This window comes from Amaranthus tricolor, chromosome 8 (assembly GCF_026212465.1).
Source record: "Amaranthus tricolor cultivar Red isolate AtriRed21 chromosome 8, ASM2621246v1, whole genome shotgun sequence".
NCBI lineage: Eukaryota > Viridiplantae > Streptophyta > Magnoliopsida > Caryophyllales > Amaranthaceae > Amaranthus > Amaranthus tricolor.
Window position 1 is genome coordinate 20,157,054 of NC_080054.1, and position 22,269 is coordinate 20,179,322.

The 22,269-nt window shown below is 33.9% G+C and overlaps 1 protein-coding gene across 1 annotated transcript; it reads right to left on the reverse strand.

The window, feature by feature from the left end:
• Positions 1-3,973: 3,973 nt before the first annotated feature.
• LOC130820257 (probable glycosyltransferase At5g03795) lies at positions 3,974-11,326 on the reverse strand. Its single transcript, XM_057685566.1, has 6 exons — positions 11,045-11,326; positions 10,652-10,954; positions 7,764-8,050; positions 6,168-6,400; positions 5,387-5,544; positions 3,974-4,502 (listed from the first exon to the last, which is right to left on the reverse strand). The coding sequence occupies exons 1-6, from the start codon at positions 11,198-11,200 to the stop codon at positions 4,401-4,403; spliced, it is 1,239 nt and encodes a 412-aa protein (XP_057541549.1). The 5' UTR covers positions 11,201-11,326; the 3' UTR covers positions 3,974-4,400.
• Between the last annotated feature and the right edge of the window lie 10,943 nt (positions 11,327-22,269).

The window sequence follows — 22,269 nt, forward strand, 5'->3', positions numbered from 1 at the left end:
TTGATAGAGCAATGTGCAATGACTTATGGGAAAATTCATACCCATCTGCTAAAGTTTCCTTCTTACCTGAAGGTGACTATGATCATTCTCCTATTATTAAGTTTTTCAACTTTTGGGCTGGGAAGGACTCCTTTATTGATATTGTTAAGGAGACGTGTCAGACTCCTGTTCCTGGTGTTATTAGTTATCAAATTCAGCAAAAACTTAAACTGCTCAAGTATAAGTTCAAGCAACATTATCAACACACGCCTGTCCAGGTGATGCTCCTTAACGCTGAGAGGGAATTTTTTGAGGCTCAAGAGGCTCTTCACAAGTGCCCTACTGATTTTCAGCTTGGTCATACTGAGTATGTGAAGGCCCAATCTCTCAAAGATGTAAAAGGCTCTTCACAATTGACTAGTTGAAACACGGTGATGATAACACTACTCTCTGCTTTAATAGTATTAAGCAAAGAAGATTGACTAATAGAATTAATCTTCTCATTGTTGATGGTAAATCTATTAGTGACCCTCTTGATATAAATGTTGCTTTTTTATCCTTTTACTCTGACCTTCTATGCTCTCATTTGAAAGATAGGAGGAAGATTAATATGCAGGTGATTAATGCTGGGTTTACTTTGTCCTCTGAGATGGGTAAATTGCTCGAGGAGATTAAGGGTGCTTTATGGAGTATTAATGACAATAAAGCTCCGGGGTTAGATGGCTTTAATAGCAAGTTCTATAAGGCTGCTTGGCCTGTGATTTGGATGACATTGTTGCTGCCATTCAATCCTTCTTTAGAACTGGCAAACTTTTGAAATTCTGGAATATTACTACCATTACACTGATCCCTAAACTTCCATGCCCTTCTAGTCTAAGGGACTTTAGACCTATTTAATGTTGCCACGTTTTAACCCACCTATTACATCAAGTTGGTCTTTCAAGAAGCTATGTAGGTGAAAGACAAGTTGCTCCCTTGGGTTATTAACTCGAGTTATGATATTGGAGATGTATACAAGAAGATACTAGATATGGCCCAACTGTCAGATGGGATAAGTTTGCTTGGAATAGGTTTTCTATCCCCAAGGAATGCTTTATTGTTTGGTTGGCCCTATCTAGGAAGCTCAAGACTAGGGATAGACTTTTGCAAATGGGAATTGTTTCTACAAATGTATGCCCTTTATGTGATCTTCATCCTGAGTCTTCTGATCATTTGTTCTTTGATTGCCCATTTAATTTGAAGTGTCTTTGCAATTTATAGTCTTGGCTTGGTCTCCACTTCAACACTAGCTCCTTGTATAAGTTTTCTGTTAGAAGATGGAGAATGAATTCCCTACGAAGGAAGGTTGTTTTTGCCAGCATTTTCAGCTCTCTTATCATGTTTGGACTGCTCGGAACGAGGCAGTGTAGCATATGAGTGTGAGTTCGAATAACTGTGTCATGAAAAGGATTAAATTGGAGGTGAAGTAGAGGATTCTTTCTCTTCATCCAACTTTGTTAGACAATAGTAGATGGGCTCAGGTTTTGTTTGAGCATGTTTAGCTTTATTTTTGTCTTATTTTGAGGTTTTGTTTCCTAACTCTGGTTTTGTTTCCTAACTCTTGCACATGAAAAGTAAGCTGACTTAACCCTTCCTAAAAGTTGGGGGTCTTTTTCATACTGATGCAGTTAGGGGGGTTAGGTCTCGTTTCTGTTGGTCTCGTTTCTGTTTGTATTGCTTGGTTTGGATTAATGAAATTTTTCGTTCTCAAAAAAAAATAAAAAACAATCATATTATTTAATAAAAAATTGAAAAATAACACATGTCATATTTTAATATTAATTACCAAGTGCAATAATATTAGTGGACTTAATTTGTTTACATATATTATTACTTTTATCTCTCTTAATACCTAAAATAAAAGATTCAAGAATTATACTATCAATACAAATTATATAAAGCTTAGAAAATAATGACACATGTCAATGTTCTAAAATTGAGATTGTCAAGTGTAATAATATTAGTGAATTTAATTTGCTTACATGTATTATTACTTTTATCTTTCTTAATACCTAAAATAAAATATTCAAGCATACATAGTTGTATATATTCTAAATGATAGGAAATCCACAAAATAGCTTAATCCCTAAAATAGAAGATTTGCATAAACACAAATTCTTGTGAGAGACAGTCTCTTCAAAAGATTATCTATAATTAAGCAGGTCCATTATATTTTTAAAAATATTATAAGTAGGCATTAAGATTAATGTAAGTAAATATTTAAGATACTGAAAGTAGGCATTAAAGATACGGTAAGTAAGCATTAATGATAACGCAAGTAGGCATTAAGAATACGGTAAGTAGACATTAATCTTTAATGAGTTGGGCTTGAGATACGTCTCTCAAGAGACTAGCTGATGCATAAATTATAGAGAACAAAGAGACGGTCTCTCAAGAGACTAGCTGATGCATAAATTATAGAGAATCATTAATTAATTGATTTATCAGATGGAAGGGGAGGGCTACATGGGGTTTGGATTTTTTTCAATTGTTTTATTGTTATTATTATTTAATTAATTAATTAATTAATTAATTAATTAGTTAATTACAATTAAAAATCATGATTTACTAAAATAACTAATTTTAAAATTGAATCAAACTATTTAATATCATATCATACTATTTAATAAAAAGCTAGGGAAATAACACATGTCATGTTCTAAGATTGATTACCATGTATAATAATATTAATGGACGTAATTTGCTTAGGTGTATTATTATTTAATTTATCTCCCTTAATACCTAACATAAAAGATTCAAAAATATATAGTTGTTTGTATTCTAAATGACAAAAAATCTGCAAATTAGCTTAATTCTTAAAATACAAGATTTGCATAAATTATAGAAAATCATTAATTAATTGAGTTATCAGATGGGAGGGGAGGGCTACATGGGGTTTGGGTTTTTTTCTTACTGATAACTTCGTACATTACACGAATTTTTATGCTAATTACTAAATAAATATAAATAAAAAACTTTTTATGCAAAAATATTAAATTGATAACTATCACTATCACTACTATTTGTCATTACAAGTTGCAACAAAAACGTATGGATTCTAGAGTATTGATCCACAATTAACAAGATATTCTAAATTTGGGTTTCAGCTTTACATGGCTATATTTTCCTAAACTCTAAATATTAGACTTATTATTTCGTTGCCTAATAGATTCACTTCACTTGGAAAATATGCTCTATCTATAAATAACATTTTTGAACTCAACTTATTATCCCGAGTCCCGACTAACTTAAAATTTTTTGATAGACTTAGAAAACGCTTATCCTTATAAATAGTATCAAAAAATCCTTAATTAAAAAATATATATATAGCTCAATTTTTCAAAATGTTCTAATAATGTCACCCTTGCTAATAATGTCAAAATAGCTAATCTCTTAAGAGACTGTCTTTTTAAAAGATTATCTCAAATCTAACCTATTAAAGATTAATGTCTACTTACCATATTTTTAGTATCCACTTACATTATTTTTAATGCTTGCTTATTGTATCTTTAATGCCTATTTTCAATATCTTTAATGTTTACTTACATCATTCTTAACGGCTACTTACAGTGTTTTAAAAAATATATAATGAACCAGCCTAAGTAGAATTGATCTCTCAAAGAGACCGTCTCTCATAAAAATTTATGATATAATAATGCTTTTATAGTTGTAAAATGAGCCGATTATGACCATGACTTCAACTTGTTGAGCCACAAAAACCTCCAGACCATTAAATTCACTTTTGAATTACCCCTTTTATCCATTTGAATTTGGTATACCAAAATCTAGTCTAAAAACTCACTTCAATTTGAATATTTTAGCAAATTCAAAAGAAGACAAAAACTCTTATTTCATACAATAGTGGCAATATGCAACTGCAACTGTATGCTGCTCCGCATCCTGCATTTGTCCTGCGATAGAGTCGATGCAAGTATGAGATGAGGAAAATCTTCAATTGCTGAACAGCTGATGACTTTTCAGATGTTACTCTCGTATGAAACAAAGAATTACAGGTACATGAAGAAATACAAATAAATGAATTTTGACATATCCTCCTACATATCGATAACCTTTAGACTGCTGCTTTGAATGAAGTATTGTTGTAGAACAAACATTAGAGTCATAATTTACAGAACTACAGAATCGGCAACTAGGCATTACTTTCCTTTCATCTTCATCCGGGTCTACAATCTTACGAGTGTACAAAAAGAGAGGTGCCGAGAAAACAACGTACTTTGTGTCAAACAAAGGGAACTCAGTATTTGATCATGTGGAGTTGCAGCCAAAGCAAAGGGAATTTGTATTTGATAACATGGTGTGGCAGCCAGAGCAAAGGGACTCCGTATTTGATCATGTGGTGTCGCAGCCAGAGCAAAGGAAACTCAGTATTTGATGACATGGTGTCGTAGCCAGAGCTCATACATAACCATATGGAAAGCATCATAATTGATAGGAGGGGTGTTCCACTGGAAATGCTTTTGTACCTGATACCCAAAAAAAAGGCTTCAAAATCACATCCCAAATTTCCAATATATCAATCTCTTCTTTCCCGTAATTGTGGAATACAAATCTGATTAACTAAATAATATCAGTGACAAATAAAGTCCTTGGAATTTTCATCAAATCTGAAGAAAATAAAAAAAAAATAAATAAAGCACACTGTCCACTGTACAGTATTATAAATCATGAAGTATAGAGATTATGAGTTCATCCCTCCCCCTCCCGTCCCAATATTATTTTAGTGGAAATTGGCTATGGTGGAGGATAAAGGACCGGAAGAGAAGGAGATTAAAGGCAGCAGTGAGCCCATATATTTTTTGTATTTTTGAATCTTTGAGGTGAGAATTTGGCTCATTAGTTAAAATAAGTTGGATCCTTCCATTTCCCTCACCTTCTCTTACCGTAAGTCATATCAAGTTTCTTTTTAGAGCAACATGATACACAAAAAAGTCTAAACTATCTAAGCCTATTTCATGCATAACGAATACAAGGCAACTTATGTATAATGGTAACAAATGTATGAACCTTTAACTTTGAACTAAAGCAATGTAATGAAAGTGGATGGGCACCAGGCACCAGCAAGATCCAATTTTCAAAAAGCCTCGAATAGAAATCAATTGTAGTGAACAAGCCAGTGCCAGTGGTACTTCAGGTTGCCGGGAACTTTATAATACTTCAATCAGCTATTCTTATGAGAGACCGTTTCTCAAAGAGACGACCTCAAAACAAGAAGCTCACATTCTTATTTTCTCTTTAATTTGTATTAATTGAGCTATTTAGCCAATATATTTAATGCGTCTCTTGGAGAGACCGTCTCTTATAACAATTTGTGTACTTCAATTAAATTTTGGCAATACAAAACCTATACCTTGACCAAATTCCTATGAAGCTGTACAAATTCTGCATCAGGTATGTCCTTGAGAATTTGCTTGAGCTGGTAAACATCTCTCTCCCTCAGCACGACAGCAAATTTTCGCCAATCAAGGATGTCATTGAAAGGCAGGTCATAGTAATCAGATAAAATCACTGCATAAAAGACAAAAATAACAATATATCAAAAAACAAATTTCTGCATAAGCTACTAAAGCTACCAAGAAATGTCATCTAAAACCTTAGACATACGAGAATCACCAAGTACTATCAAGTCGACATAATATCACCAACCATTTAAGTCTCACTAATTACTATTCCTGTTTCAATGTTATGTGAGCATATACAAGCGCCGCTAAAAAGGGAATGGAGATTCTGCTTTGAATCCAACAGGCTTCCCAGAATTGGATGGTAAAACTGAATTACAGAATTGAGAATTCTAAGAACATGCATAATTTATATATTATGTTCATCTTATAGTTTCAAAAGGTAATAATTATTAAAAAAATAAACGCTTATCCATTAACAATAGTGGTAATCTCCAATATATATCCTTTAATAGCTTACGCCTTAGACAACATCATTAAATTAATTTTAATTTGTAAAAGTTTTGAAAGTTAAGAGAAATCTCTTGAATTGCATACAATTGTGAACCGAATAAAATATCCAAATATGATTTGTAATATCATTCGATGCTAAGGAAAAATCACGATTTTGACAACCAGGAACTAAATCAACAGATATAATTTTCAAATATAGTCAATAGATCAAAATCTTACCAGGAACACATCCATAATGGATGGAATCTGTAATGCGAGCACTGTTAACTTGGGAGCCACCAGGACATATACAAAATTTATTCCTATAGAACCTCTTTTGATATACCAAAGGCCCAATAGCCCTACTTATCCTGTTGTTTGAAACATCAAGCTCAGTATCATTTTCCCAAACTCTTGCCAAAATAACTCTAATCTTGGAGTTACGATGACCTGCCCAAAATCCAAGGATTGTCCTGTAAAACATACTTTCAGTTACTTTAGATCATAGTGTAAAAACAAGGGATAGTGTCGACGCATTTTAAAGGTTTTGAAAAAAACGTAAACCGATATTTCTCGTGTTATAGAGGTGTAAAAAACTGTGTTTCCGGACGCATCAAGGGATGTCATATGGTTTTGACCGATATTTAGGCGTTACAATAACCACATCACTCCCGTTACCATATCACCGTTCCATTACCACAATTACACTATGGTTTAGATAACCTACACAAGGATGTCATAAAAACGAAACATCAAAAGGCCATCATAGATTCCACCCACAGGCAAGTGTTCCAAGGTCCAAAGTCCCAAGTCCAATGTCCAAACTTTATGCAGCCTAATCTCTAGGTATTCACTCAAAAAGGCTCTAGTCATATGTTCTTAATGTCTTTGGTGATCCCACATAAATTAACATTTGGAAAGAACACAAAAAAGGTGATGTTGATGCCTGACTGGGAAACACCAAGCAGGATAGCAGCATAAATATTTTGAAAAACAAAAACTTGATATGTAACTAATCCCGATCTTAACTTTTTTTTTTTAGTATTCATGAATATAAAAAGTTATTCTTCCTATTATTTATCAAGGAATACATCTGACACTAACATGAAAAATCATAAAGAAGCAATAGAACTGTTTGATACCAAGCAACCTTACTAGACATATGTTGAACTCTATATATGTTCTGGGAAATGATTCTAAAGAAGTTAAATCAATGTTGTAGTAATTACAAGGAGATATTCCAACCATTACGAGTTAATTGTGGGATGAACCTTACTTATAAATAATGTAGCTCCTCATGATAGGGTATACCCCAAGGCAATTTTCAATGCATTCTGAGGTTTTAATTACCTGAGTCCTATCAAATATCATTCCATGACTTGTAGCTTTTTTACTCATGTAAAATCTTCAATAGTCATTCGCAACAATGCATGCCTAAAGAAGACAATCTATAAAATTTTCCAAACCTCAGCTATATTGTAAGGTTTTGGGGTAAAATAAAGGAGTAGACAATTTACTTTTTCAAACACCTCACCTGAGGTTGTGTTTTGATAGTCTACTTACTGATCTACTATGATGGGCTAGAAGACCCTAAACCACTCTAAAAAAAATGTTCATTTTCATATCTGATGCCAAAAACATCTATACGACTTATAAGACTACCATAATGTGTTGGAGACAAGCTTAAGAACATATAAGAACTCTTGAAGCAATAGTATCCACTGATAACAAGGGAAAATGCATCACCTATAATGCTTTTAAATTTAAAGCTAAAAAGTGCAACAGATGTATATTAACCAAAAGAAATAAACAAAACCATTAACAAAATTTGGTTACCTGTTTTCTAAATCATTTCCTCCAGCGGGAAGAGCAAAGGGTTGTAGTACTTGAGGCAAAGCAACATCTTTGTGCGGAATGAACCCTACATCATAGCTTGGAGAGCACACAACTCGTATAGAATTCTTTATGAGAGATGGCAACCCTTCAAATGCCCGAACTCCAACATCATGGCAAGTGACAAGGAAGTGATCAGCTCCCAATGTTCTATTCCAGTAAGGATACTTGGCAATCAAACCCTCAACATAGTCCTTGACAATTAAAGTCATGTTTTCATATGATGTACCCTGCATAACATAATACAGTGATGACTCGTTATACTCAACGTAAAGTTTATTAGAGAGCACAGTAAGGCCATTGACCACATTTCATTAATTTGAAATATCAATAGTAAAATAGTACCACTTGTGTGATGCGTGATGCAGATTGACTAAATAGTAGTTGAAAGGTAGTCATATGTGTGATGCAAAATTGTCCATGCATCCTGAGCAGGAAATCCATACACCCTGCCGTATTATTCATTCTTCTTTGATAATACAACTATACAAGTGCAAAATGACATTTCAACAAGCTCACAACCACTCTCTTATGATATTATCATAGCTAGTAGTGTTGCAAAAAGTATTAGATGAAACCATGAAAAAACGTTTCCCAACAACCAATAAATCTAGCCATGAGCTCAATTCACTGTAACCTAAATAAAAACTTATAAGTTAATGAAAATTTCTGTACATTAATTCTCTGCAGGTTAAACCTGCAGCTTATAGAATATAGCACTTTATCCCATGTATTATTTATATTGAAAAGTTTAGAGTTCTGATCTATGTAGCTTCAATGGTCATAATTAGCATATATAAATTTCTGAGGGGTTTTATGGGGAGTATTATAAGTCCTGCATGAACTGGATTTATACCTGGTAGACTTATGATTTACAATGTGCTACTTGCATCTGAGCTGATTATGGGTTACTTAAGGAGTAATCAATCTCCAAGGTTCATGATCAATATGAACCTTAAACAAGCATGACTCCCTTTAATAGCCTGTTTTCAAGAGTATGATGGATGAACTTGGCTATCCTGCTACCTTCACAAAATGGATTATGTGTTGTGTTTTGTCTGTATCTCTCTTAATATTGGTTAATTGGGGTTACTTGTCCTCCTTTTGCAGCTGCTAAGGGGTTGAGACAAGGAGATCCACTCTCCCCATACCTATTCTCGATAGGCATGGTAAAGACTAACAAATTTGGTATTGGTAACTTGTAATACTTGCTACTTCGGGATCTCTCTAAACCTTATTGGCAGAAGCTCATCATATTCATCAAGGCTTCAGCAAGAAGTTTATTCATTACATGATTGTTAGTGCAAGGAAGATTGGAAAACCTAGCCAAACACCCTTCCTTTGGTTTCCATCCAAAATGCAAGAGGCTGAAAATTACTCATCTGAAAATGCAAAAGCAAAAGACCTGCTTCTCTTTTCTAAGGGAGGGGATAGGAAACCAATTTTATTACTGAAGATGCCACTTATATTTGAGAGTAGAGTATGTCAGATGACTAGATAAATTTGGGACCTATGCGTATCCTCTAACTGCTTTTCTATACTTCTCATACTATAGCCTCATACGTATATATTTGACTCCTCTAACTTCAAGGAACTACTTGAACCATTGCATGCATACACTATTAGGCCAATCGGCAAAATAAGAAACCATTGGTGTTCTGAAAAAAGAGTAAACCCATACTCTAACCCACAATTTATCATCAGTGTCCACCTTCTCTAAAATTATTGCCTCTCAGGTCCTTGTCTCGTCCTAATGCCTCGTGATCACCTCCCCCTCCTCTCTTATAAAAACTAACATGGATACATTTTTTATTAACAAATGACCTACTAGAGTTGGCTCTATTGTTAGTAAGGATTTTGATTATTACATTGTTGTGCAACCATCATTAATTTGTAACAAGATCATGGAAGTGGAAAAGCTGGTTGTGTACCTATCTCTGTAAAACATCAAACAAACCACCTGGACCTCTTCCATTTTATAATCAGACAAAAAAATTGTTGTTGATGAGTTGCATTTTACTGCACAATCTCTTGATGAACGCCTAAATGGTTTAAGCACATCCACAAACATAACTGTGGGGAGTTTTTGTAGAGCGACTAAATATATGGACTCCTAGGGTGGCAGGGATAAACTAGAAAAGAAAGAAGTTTGAGCTGTATAACGTAGTTATTTCAGCACTAATTATTTGGAATCTTTGAATAATGTTTACTCCACCCACATCTAACATTCCCCAAATGGTAATTTAATGTTTATGACCATTTGCCATTTGGAAGTAGGTCATGCCCTTCTTTTTCAATAACTTCAATGATCTAATTTTTGTAAATGACATTAGCAACTTCACATCCCCCCTCCCACACAACCAAAAACAAAGCTACTAGTTTTGCCCACAGAATCGGAATTACAATGGAGAGTCACAGCTCCTTGTTTCTGAACTACATCTGATACAAATTTAGTGCTCAATTCCATTGAAACTCAAACAGTAGACTATCACGCATTATCTTGCCTTGTTCATTTACAAGTTTCCAATAGTCATATACAACCTTAAGATAAGCATTAGATACTTCAGAAAATAAATATATAGATCACACAAATCACGCCTCCATTAGTGTTACTTCACTTTCTTAGCAAAATCTGATTCACTTCTCACTCACAAAACTAGCTTTTTTATGGTTTCAAAATCTCTTCTCACACAAAAATTGTTCTAAATTCTTCATTTAATCATCTTTCATCCACAAGAGTTCAATAATTCAATACAATTAATAAATCAAAGTTAAACACATACGTCAATCTTCAAATTAATATTAAGACGTATAAATATCAAAATAGTTACCTTGCCACGCATCTTATGAGGGGAAATAGGAATGAAGAAAAGATGAGCTTGATCAGGATCTTCAGTACGAAACTGACTTTCTCGAATATTCTGGAAGAAATAACCTTCACTAGAGTATTTTCCAGTAAGTTTCCTCGGAGTTTGATAAAAAGTCTTCGGATCACCATCAGGATATATATAAACCTTAAATTTCTTCTCCATTTCAGCATAATTTAACCTAAAAATCTCCGAAGAATGATAAACTTCCGAAAACTCTTCCCGATCCTCATCTTCCGTCGATTTCTCTTCCCTCAAATTTAAAATCTGCAAAAGAAAACACAAAAAAAAAACGTTGTTAGGGAGAGAAATTCAAATTCATGATAAAGAAAATTGTGAAAGAGAAGAAAAAGGTACCGGAGAAGGAGAATTGGAAGGAGAATGGAGTGATTTAAGTGAGAGAAAAGTGAAGGAGATAAGAGTGAGAATAGCTAGGGTTAGAAGAGATCCTCTGAGAGTGAACATTGAAGAAGATGAAGATGGTGATGATTGCGGTGGTTTCACCGCCGACATTGGTGGCGCGTTTATGAGAGTTGGTGAATCACTGAATACTGAATAATGTGCTGTTTTTGTATAGATGGAGAATTGAGATAAATTCACGTGGTTTTTTATGGAGGCGCCTGATTGTTAATTTTCGCCTAAATTAAAAGGTAAATTCTATCGAGTAATAATCAGGCGTCTTGTTATACGAGAAGAAATGTTGCCTTATTTAGAAATACAAATTTTTAAATGAGATGGTCTTATTATGAGACGTCTCTATTAGGCTAGTCCATGTACATTTAGCGTCTTAAAGTGATTACTCAAAATTTTAAAGTGACCAATTAGATAAATGAACTATTTATATGAGTATCTCTCATTGTGAGACGGTCTCATATAAGACGAGCTGAGAAAGAAAACCCATTAGAGAAACACAAAAGTTGCGAAGAGATGCGTATGCGGAGATGGATGTGCGGCCATGCCAAGAAATTTTGGGAGCGAAGAAAACAAGTAGAAATTTTGAGGAAATGAGGTGTTTGAGTGCAATCAATGAATCAAGACAAATGTGCAAGTAAATGATGAAATCACAATGAACAAGAAAAATAAAACCACACACAACAATAACAAGGTTCAACAAAAATGGCTACATCCTCATACTTAGGCTAATGTTGATATTATGTATATAAAGGACAGAGAGCTCACTCACTAATCTTGAAGGAATAACCATGGAGATAAAAATAAGTGTTGGAAGAAAGGAGATACAAGAGACCAAAGGGAGAATTACTCTTAGCAAATAAGAGAAGCTCAAAGGAGACTTTTGGTTTTATTATCCTAAGGCATACTAAGTGGGTATATACAAGGTAGAGAAAAAAGGATGAGCAAAGCCATGAATTAAAAAAAAAATACGTGTATATTTCTAGTAGTAGTGGCGCTTGAAGTTGTTATGAGTTGTAAGTAAGTCACACTCATAATTGAACTAAATTTCATCTCTAGTCTTCTGTACATATGTAACTCTCTCCCTGTACAGTCTTCCACACTACATACCCCTGTTTATTTATTGGTTTATCACTTATTTTATCACTCGCATAATCGTCTAGTTTATATAGTACACCTTCAAACCATAATATTCAACTAGATCTTTATGTTGTTGGTTGCTTTTGCATACTTGCTTGATTCATAACTACTTTTAATGTTTTTATAGGAATCGTCAAAAACATAAGAGCAAGTTTGAGTTGTAAAATTAAGATTAATTTTTAAATTTGTCACTGAAATTAACTACTGAGATCCACCAACATCTATTCATAGCACCCAAATTAACAATTAACACCAATAAATAACATCACATTCACATTACACAATATCATTATGATATGATATTACAACCTTTTCTCTTGTTTTCAATGAGGATAACTTTTTGATCATCACAAAGCTTATTCGAGGAAAAAAACGCACATAAGCAACACATCAACAAAACACAAGTTTCTGATTGATATTAGTAGCTCCCAAAGTTCTACAAGAAAAGCATGCATATGAGAGTATCTCCACAAAATAAGCTTTAACAAGCTTTTGAATCAGGCTTCCTTCATAATAAGAACCTCATTGCCAGAACAAGAAATCTCACATTTACATCCATTGCCACACTCAAAAAAAACTTTTCCAGCATCAGGTCCTTCAGTTTTGGTGAAAGTACAAGCATAACCTTCTCCACATACACAATAACCTCCTACAGTCTCCACTTTCTTTGATTCATCCCTGGACATTTTTGGTGAATGTCAGCATATAATCAAAAAACACGAAGTGCACAAACTTCATAAGCCAAAGAGATATCGAATAGGATAAACCATTCCAACAGATGTAAAATAAGCTAATGACTTATAAAGTATACACATCAATCTTTAATTGATCGATGTGGCATAAACATCCTCCTAACAGAGAAATATTATGTAATAACTCGACTTACCGTTGACTGGGTAGACATGGTCATCACTGGGTTTGTTTCCCAAGAAACTGAAATCACACTTCCAAAACTCAAGCAAAGGGGTCACAAGCTCTTCAATGTGACTAACTCAGGTAAATCCTAAAACCAACATCTAACTATTACACAAGATAATCATATAATTCTCTACAAGTCCGATATAACCAGCACAGCCAAAACAAATTTACATTTATCCAAAATTTCTAATACAAATTTATAATTCCTAAGTACTCAGCTCAATTAACATCCTTGGAAACTCTATTCACCTCCGCTAATCCATTATTCCCGACTGGTTCCGATCTGTAGACAAGCTAAAAGATGGAAACAATAGAGGATCAGATTAAACTGAATGAGAAGTAACAATCCAAAACAACAAAACACAGTAAATCATAACATAGGTTTAAAAGCAACATCAGTTCCCTAGATCTATTTGCGCACAGGGAGTCTAGTTGAGAGGAACATCCATAGCTCTAAGGCTATGTCACTCTCGGGTGAAACTAGTCAATATCTCAATGACAATTCGCTTCAAAAATAGGGAGTAGGGAACAATGTTCCTCAACTCTGTCAATGACCAGCTCACAAGCCCGATCCATTGACCATATCATAATATCAGCATAAGCATTCACAACAACATTTATCTCAACAATTTCCAATTCAAAAGAGCTTTAGTAAAAAGTTTATTTTTAATAAAGTAGTCTGGCCAGACCCTTTAAGGGACTGCTACTACTCACCAACAAGACGCTTCAAAGAGCCGTGATCGATTTGCAGCTATCAACTAAAAAGGTTACTCGATGACGTCGCCTCCTGAAGCATAACAAACATAACATCACAACAACGAGTTCGATACTACAAACTAGGATCATATAGCTTATTGTATCTCCTCCTAAGACCGTATCTTATTCATGGATTATATTCTAACATTTCTAATCATACAAGGATTGTGCACTCCAAGCTTAAACACTCTACATGTCCTCAAAATATTATAATCGCCCTCTAACTTGTTTACATATTTTATAAAGATTACTCACCTTCAACATTCTTTATAATTTTTAATTAGACTTAACGTGTACATTTAAAACCAACCCTCAAAAATCCTCAAAGAATTTGATAATCCCTTCAAGAATATCAAACTATACAACCACACAACCAATATTTATCCCACCATTAATGATTTCCACAAGAAGCTCCTAATTCAATCATGAATATCAAAATACTTAATATTTCACCAATATACCACATGAATTAGAACATAAAGAGAACCCAAATGAATCCAACATCAACACTTGAATTAATTACCCAATTTATTTCATAGCTTCTAGTTCCACTTTATAAATCCCGTATTAATACCATTTCAGACATATCATTACTAAAACAGACATAACTCTCTCATACGAACTCATTTTGAGCCGATTCAAGTGCCCACACGACCGCGACTCGGAGCTCTACAAATTCTAAGAGGACATCAGAACCTAGAAACAATCACAACTGACCCAAAAATGGCCAAAACAGAATGCTCAATTTTTGAGCTGAAATTTCAATATCCAAATACTAAGTTTTATACTAAAAACCAAATAACCCAAATAACCAATTCTAATCAACACTAAAAACAACTCAATTACTTATTGAATCCATATACTCATCTTAAATTCAAGTTGATACCCAAATTAAATCCACGACCCAAATTGAATCCACAAATACCCAACTACTTTAAAACATTCAATTAATACTTAAATAGAATAGTTTGTGGATTACCTCAATCACCATTGAAGGACCTTGCAATCTTGAACTTCAAATTGAGTCACAAAATCCCCAAATCATTTTACAAAACTCTAACATTTAAATTTGAAAACAAAACAACAAAAGAGGGAAAAGTGGTTACCAACAATAAAGGGAGGAGGAGAAGTGGTTGCTGTTGGTGGTGGAACTCGTGGCTAGGCTTGGTTGTGCCGCCGCTGTGGGTGAGGGGAGTGGGACGTGAGAGAAGAGGGAAGAGAGAGATTGAGAACCGTGGGTTTTGTATGAGGGAGAAGAGGTGTGTCGGTTAAATGAGATAAGCATGGGTTCATTTTTAGCTTTGACCCATTAAAATTCTATTAAAGTCGTCTCATCGTAAATCAGTCTTATATAAGACATGCTGTAATGGTATAATAGACGATTTATGAAATAAGTAAATGGGTAGTATGAATAAAGATTGCATTTAGGAATTTATTTTCCAATACTTTATTTAAATTTATTTTTATAAAGATAAGATGGTAATCAATTAATAAAATATAATCAAATACACTTTTATCGAAGTATCCTTTATATGAATTTTATACATTAAATAAAATATACCTCTTTCTTAAAAATGTTAACAAATGAAATACTTGAATCAATATTATCAAAATAATAATATTATTACTCGAGTTAACTTACTTAATAACCCCAATCAGCTTAATAAACTTATAATTAAGCTTTATTAAATGTAGTCTATTTCATATTATGTTAGATCTCACAAGTTTAATGTAAATCGATGGAGCAAACTCAAAATGAGAAAAGATGAGTTGTATGAATTGTAAAAACATACGTGATACAAACACAGCTATCGCAACAATTGGTAAAAGGCTTGGCATCAGGTAGAGGGCCATCAAGTTTCCTTATCTCACAAGTCTAGCCAGGGTCACACTTGCAGCATGCTTTGCTGTTCAAACATAACACAATGCAAACATTATTCAATAATTTTCTTAACTTCAAACCAGATATATCAATATGAACCAATAATATTTATTGCTACCTGCTTTTGACATGTATTAGCTAGAAAATGAAGTTACGTTTCCTCCGGTGGGAAGCTCTATAATGGAAATAAAATGTATTCTTATCCCCATCTCGAAGAAAAAATGGTCTACTCCTCTGCTAGGCTTCAGTCTCAATTTTCTTTCGAATATCACCAGTCTCTTCCTCAACTCTACGAATCTCCTCTAAAATGGTAACCGACTGAACCATCCACCTCAATCTCTTTAATCTCTTTAAACACCATTGGAGCCTTTTATGCATACCCTTGAAAGTATGTTTACCCCACCTATCCAAAATACGCCCACACTTCAAAACTTTATCGGACCACCTCCCCAAATTATCTTTTCCCGCAGCATCCCAGGCATTAGTTACCACACTCGAAAATTCCTCAACATGCAACCATTTAGCCTTAAACTTAAACGGCCTATCATCCCAAGATAAACCACTATCCAAACCACCAATCTTCTTACAGGCCCGCACAAGGATGGGAAAATGATCAGAAGAATCCCAGACTAAGTTCGAAACAGAAAAAGAAGAATAGAGATCCATCCAAGCATCATTAGCAATCGCTCTATCAAGCCGCTCCTCAATAAAATTCTCCCCCCTCCTATTAGACCAAATGAACCGATAACCCTTAAAACCCAAGTCTTTTAAGCCAAAAAAATCAATCACATCCCTAAATCCCATAATAGAAGAGAAGTCACACACATTAGCCAAAGCATGCTCTGATCACTACCCAACTCACGAATTAACTCCCAAGTTCTCCATTAATGTCCAGCTTCCGACCACCCATAAATTCCAGTACCACGCCAAGAATTGCCAAAAGCGCACTTCACTTCAAAATTGATAAAATGATGCCTCAAAGAACGAACCCGAAGATCTATATCATGAGACCAAAAAAGCGCCACCCCGCCAAATCTTCCAACAGCCTCAACCCAGACACCACAATTGAACTTCAACCTCCTCTAAATTAAACTCATCTCAGCATCCCACCGCTTAGTCTCACAAAGAAAAACAATCTCCGGAGAGTTTTGACTAATAAGGTCCGTAAGAGATCGAATTGCCTCAGGACTCCCTAACCTGCGACAATTCTAAAAAATAATTTTTATCATTGTTCACTAAGGGTCCATGTTGTGGGACCCGACACATAATTTTCACAAGACCCCGGCTCAACATCAACCTCCATAGAATCCATACGTTGTTTTTGTGCACCTCTTTCATTACCCCCATCAAGGTTAGCAATAGCTGTAACATCCACATGCCTCTTACCCATACATATTGCTTGCACCTGCGTATCATACGAAACGCCCTCTCCTCTGGGTCTTCTTCTCCACTTCTTCACTTTCCCAAGTTGCCCAATATCATCCTGCCCCCCTTTTTGATCAAATAAGAAGGTGTCATTCAACTTACCACCAACATCATCTCATGTCTTCTTAAAAGGCACCACATCATCCTTCTTAAACAACTCCTTCTCCCTAACATCCTGAACACCACTTTTTTTATGAAAAATAATCGGCCCATCATCAACACTACCTACTATCACATCCCCATTTTCCCTACCAGAAAATTCAAGCGACACCCGTGTAAAAGAATTAGCCACCTCCTCAATCATTTTCTTCCCCTGCTCTGAAGTAAATTGTTGTTCCCGAGGCTTGGTCACAAACAAACATTTATTCAAAGATGAAGAATGACTACCATCCGACCCCGAATCTTTCTTACCTTCCTCCTCCCTAAAAAACTTCCGAGGCAAAGCATGCAAAGATGAATCAAAATTCTCTTCGGAGTACTGTCACCCAAAACATCAATACATTCATTTGTGCCATGATCCAACCGTCCACAATAAAAGCAAATCATAGGCAATCTTTCATACTTCACAGGAATCTTGCAAACTTGGTCACCACAAAGCTTCAAAGTCACGCAATCGTTAAGGGGTTCCCTAACATCAATCATGACCCTTATCCGCATCGATTTTCCATGCCATACCTACTAGATTTCGCAGCATCCAGAAACTCACCAATCTTGTTCCCCAAAGTTTTAGCATTAGCATCATTCCCCCTATCTCTAAAAGGAATATCATAAAATCTGGCCCATAATGGAAGTTTAAAAATTACCAAATCTGAGGGTTTAACCACCTTATCAAATTCTTCAAGAAGCAATGGAAACTTGTCAAAATGCCACGGTTGACCCAGTAGAACTTTTTGCTTATCTCTCCAATGGTAAAACTGAATTTGGTACAGATTTCGTCCCACATTAGTAATGTCCACACCATTTATAACCGCCCATATATTCTTCATAGTAGATATGAAAGCTACTGGATTAGGCTGCCTATTCATTCATATCTTCTCTATCAACCCTAAGGCAACCGATCACTCTCAGCCGCTTCATCCTCACCATCCTCAACCCATTCTACTTCCTCCTCCAAAAACTCACCAGAGATTTGATCATGCACCTGATCAACCCCACATGCAATAACATCCTTCTCCTTACCATTCTTGGATTCAAGAACAGTACAGTCCCCCACCACCGATTCCTTCAATCTCGTTTCAACCTCCTTCACCATTCTTTGAGAAGAAGAAGCAAAAATACGAACCCCTAACTGTGAAATACAATTACCCATTTTCTCCATAAACAAGACAAAACCCACGAAAGGGGAAACAAACACTCGTAGCAGAAACTCTAAAGAAAATTCTAAAGAGGAAATCCTAGAGAGAAAAAACTAGAGAGACTCATATCATTTTTGAGGTTTGGAGGTTATTATCAAGACGAGATAAAGATAAAATATTACAGAAAATTCTAGGAACGTATAATACGTTAGAAAAATTAATATTATGATTAGAAAGAGTAAGAGACATAGAACCGATATGAGTAATTTAAAGAGAAGTACCATTGCCGATAATGAGCTTTTCATGACCATTATACGGAGAATAGAGTGAAAGGGAGCTAAGATCATTATTCACATGGTAAGAAGCTTCACTATCTAATAACCAAGAAAAATCGGAAGAGGAGTAGGAAAGGTAACCATGGTAATGGGATTAGGGAAGGAAGGTAAAGTAATTTGTTATTGGCCATTAATGCGCAGCAATAGGGGAAAAAAGGAGGATCGTAATAAATCTGATACCATGTAAAGAATATGGAAAAACATAATATTCTATTAACAAAATGGAGTACAACATATACCTAAGATAAGCCTGCGATTATGCCTAACAAATCTCCTTCAACATCTTTACAAAATCAAACTTAACATAAATAATATACAAAGTCAAAGGATACATTTATAAATTACCTAAAATCAAAAAATGGAAAATCTAATTACATAAATGAATATTTTACTTAATAGAGGATTGATTATATCGTATAATTCATGAATCATGATCTAGCCCCTATTTTTTCTGTTATGATTAGTGTGACTTGAGTGCACATTTGGAGTGTGCATTCATGTGTGACTCTTGGGTTTGGAATCCAATGAGTATGTTAATGTTGGTGTATTAAGTTGATTATTGTAGTTTATGATGATGATTAAGGTATGAATTAATGAGTAATTCATGGGAGTTATGGGACTTAATGAAGAAGTGAAAAGGTTTAGTTCAAGATGCTCTACAATGTAAGGTCGAGCAACTCTGTCAGAAGCCCTTTGAAGTGCCGCTCGACCAGTTTGCTCGACCGAGCGAGCTTCAGGATGGGTCCAGCGAGCAGACAGAATGCAGACAGACACTTCCTATATCCCGCTCGACCAGGCCGCTCGATCGAGCGAGCCTACTGCTTTAGTCGAGCGATGTTTCTGATACTCCTAAGATGTTGTTTTTTGACTCTTCAAGTTCTTGGAGATGTTTTATTATCATTTATTCATTGCTTTAATATACTTAATGTAATTTAGTATGACCTCTTCTATAAATAGAGAGCTCTCAATCACATTGTAATCAATCCACAAAATATACCCCAAGCCAAACACTAGCCTATATCTCTTCTCTATTGTAATTCTCCATATTTGAGAGTTCTTTGAACTCCTTTTGATATTATAAGAGATACTACACACCGGAGGACGTAGCCTAAATTGGGTGAACCTCGTTAAATCTTTGTGTCGTTTTTATTGCTTTACTTTCTCTTACAAACGTCGATATCATTGATAGCGTAATTTGTTTGTCACTAAACTTCATACACTCGATCTTGGCAATATTAGAGTTTGAAATTCGAACTCTAATACATCGTCGTTTTCATTTTCCTGTATTTTTGTCTTTTTATAATTCAATCGATAACATTTATGTGTCCTTTATTTTTGTCTTTTTATAATTCAATCAATAACATTTATGTGTCCTCATGCCATATATTGGCTTTTATTTATGGTGGGGTTGGAGAAGGTTAGATTTACGTAATCTTATCGATGTCAATGATAAAACCTACAAAAATGTTATTTTCGATTAACTCTTGGTAGCAAATGTAATATGCAACTTTACATAAATTTTATTTATATAATAAAAAGTGCACATAATTTAATAAATCATTTAACTTCAATTAGAAAATCCCATCAAAATAATTGGCATATTATCCATTCATAATTTATTGTTTGATTAATTTTACATTGGATTTGCTTTGATTAATTTAAAACTAAGCGCAACTTGTTTTTAAATAGTTTATAATATAACTTTATAACTAAGATTAACTCTTGACAACACAATATTTTTCTTTCCAAGATCCACTCCTACATAGACCAAACCTTATTTTTGATCAACTTCTATTTACATATATAATCTATCTCATCTCTTTGTATTTTAGAGATAACATATATTGTATGTCTTTATTATATCACTGAATATATTTTTTCCCTTATTTCTTTGAATCTATCTTATTATAATTAGCAATTGTTAAGTTAAGCTTAGTTTTAATGTAACAACTTTTTTTGTGTTGATCATGGTATCTATAATCAAAAATATATACATCAAGGAGTATGAAATTACTGCAAACTAACAAAATTCTAGGATAAATTAAAAGGAGATAAATTAAGTGGGATTGGTGGATTAACAGAACTCGATGGTTATTTAATCCACTATGCGTAATATACTTTTAATTTAAAATTACAAATATTTTCAAGAGGAAAAACATTTATTTTTTCAAAAAAAAAATATCTTAATAAAAATTTCATATTTCTAAAATGGAAAGTTTAATTAAAAAATTAAGAAATGGAGAAGGAAATTACCTGTTAGCTTCACCAAGTGGACAGCAACCCTTGGATCCTTCCATAATTAATTCTCTCAACTTTTTCTTTCTATGTATTTCACTTTTAATTCTCTAGCTGTTGAGTACTTGATTTCCAAGTGGAGGACAAGCCTCCCTATTTATACACAAAACTCTAGCCCATCTATTATTATTTTCTTTTATTTATTTTTGCTCCTTTTTATTTCTTTTCAAATCTTTAGAGGTCAATTTTTATCATTTTTAATACATAAAATTAAATAACTCCCAATGAATCAACAATTGTATCAATTATAAAGCAATTAATTTACACACCTAGAAAGAATATATGTTGCACATCAGTTTAGAATTGTAATATTTAACCCAATTAACAAAACATATTATGTTTAGGTCAAAGAGTTTCTAACATGTTTTATAGAAAATGGAGAGAAATATGTTAATGACCTGAAAAAGTAAGTTAAATATTAGTTGAAATTAAAGAAAAAGAATGAGTTATGATATTATGGTCAAATTAATATAGAGCAAATTTAATGCAACATATTAGATTAAATAGCTGGTCTTGAATGAGATGGCATCATAATGAGACCGTTAATTTGAACCGGCCTAATTTGCGCATGTAATAGTCTGGACATTTTTTTTATTTTCTGGATATTTTTCAATTTTGATCTTAAAAGTGTCAATTTTGACCTTAAAGGTTTTCAATTTTCAAAATCAATACCTTTAAGGTCAAAATTGATGAATGCCCAGAAAATTAAATTGTTTACATGCGCGTGAAATGAGCCGGCCCACACTTTGTCTTAACTTGCCACGGTCTCATCCAAGTTTTTGTGTAGATTAAAAATGGGACAAATTTTTATAAAACCAAAAAATTAATTAAGACAACATAGTGTGTTTTAACATACAATAGTCTATTATTTCAGATAAAAATGTGGATCTCTATTCTTTTTTCTATTATATATTAACTACAAAAAATAACCAAATGTCTAGTAAATAGTTTATTTGATAATTTTAACTTATTCAGATAAAATAGATGGTCACACTATCTAGTGCTATTACTAATCTGCTATAGAGCGTATTTAAAACTAATTGGTCCAACTGATAAAATCAATCACCCTAATTAAATACTATTTATGAGCTTTTAAGTTGTTTTCTAAACATCTCTAACATTTTC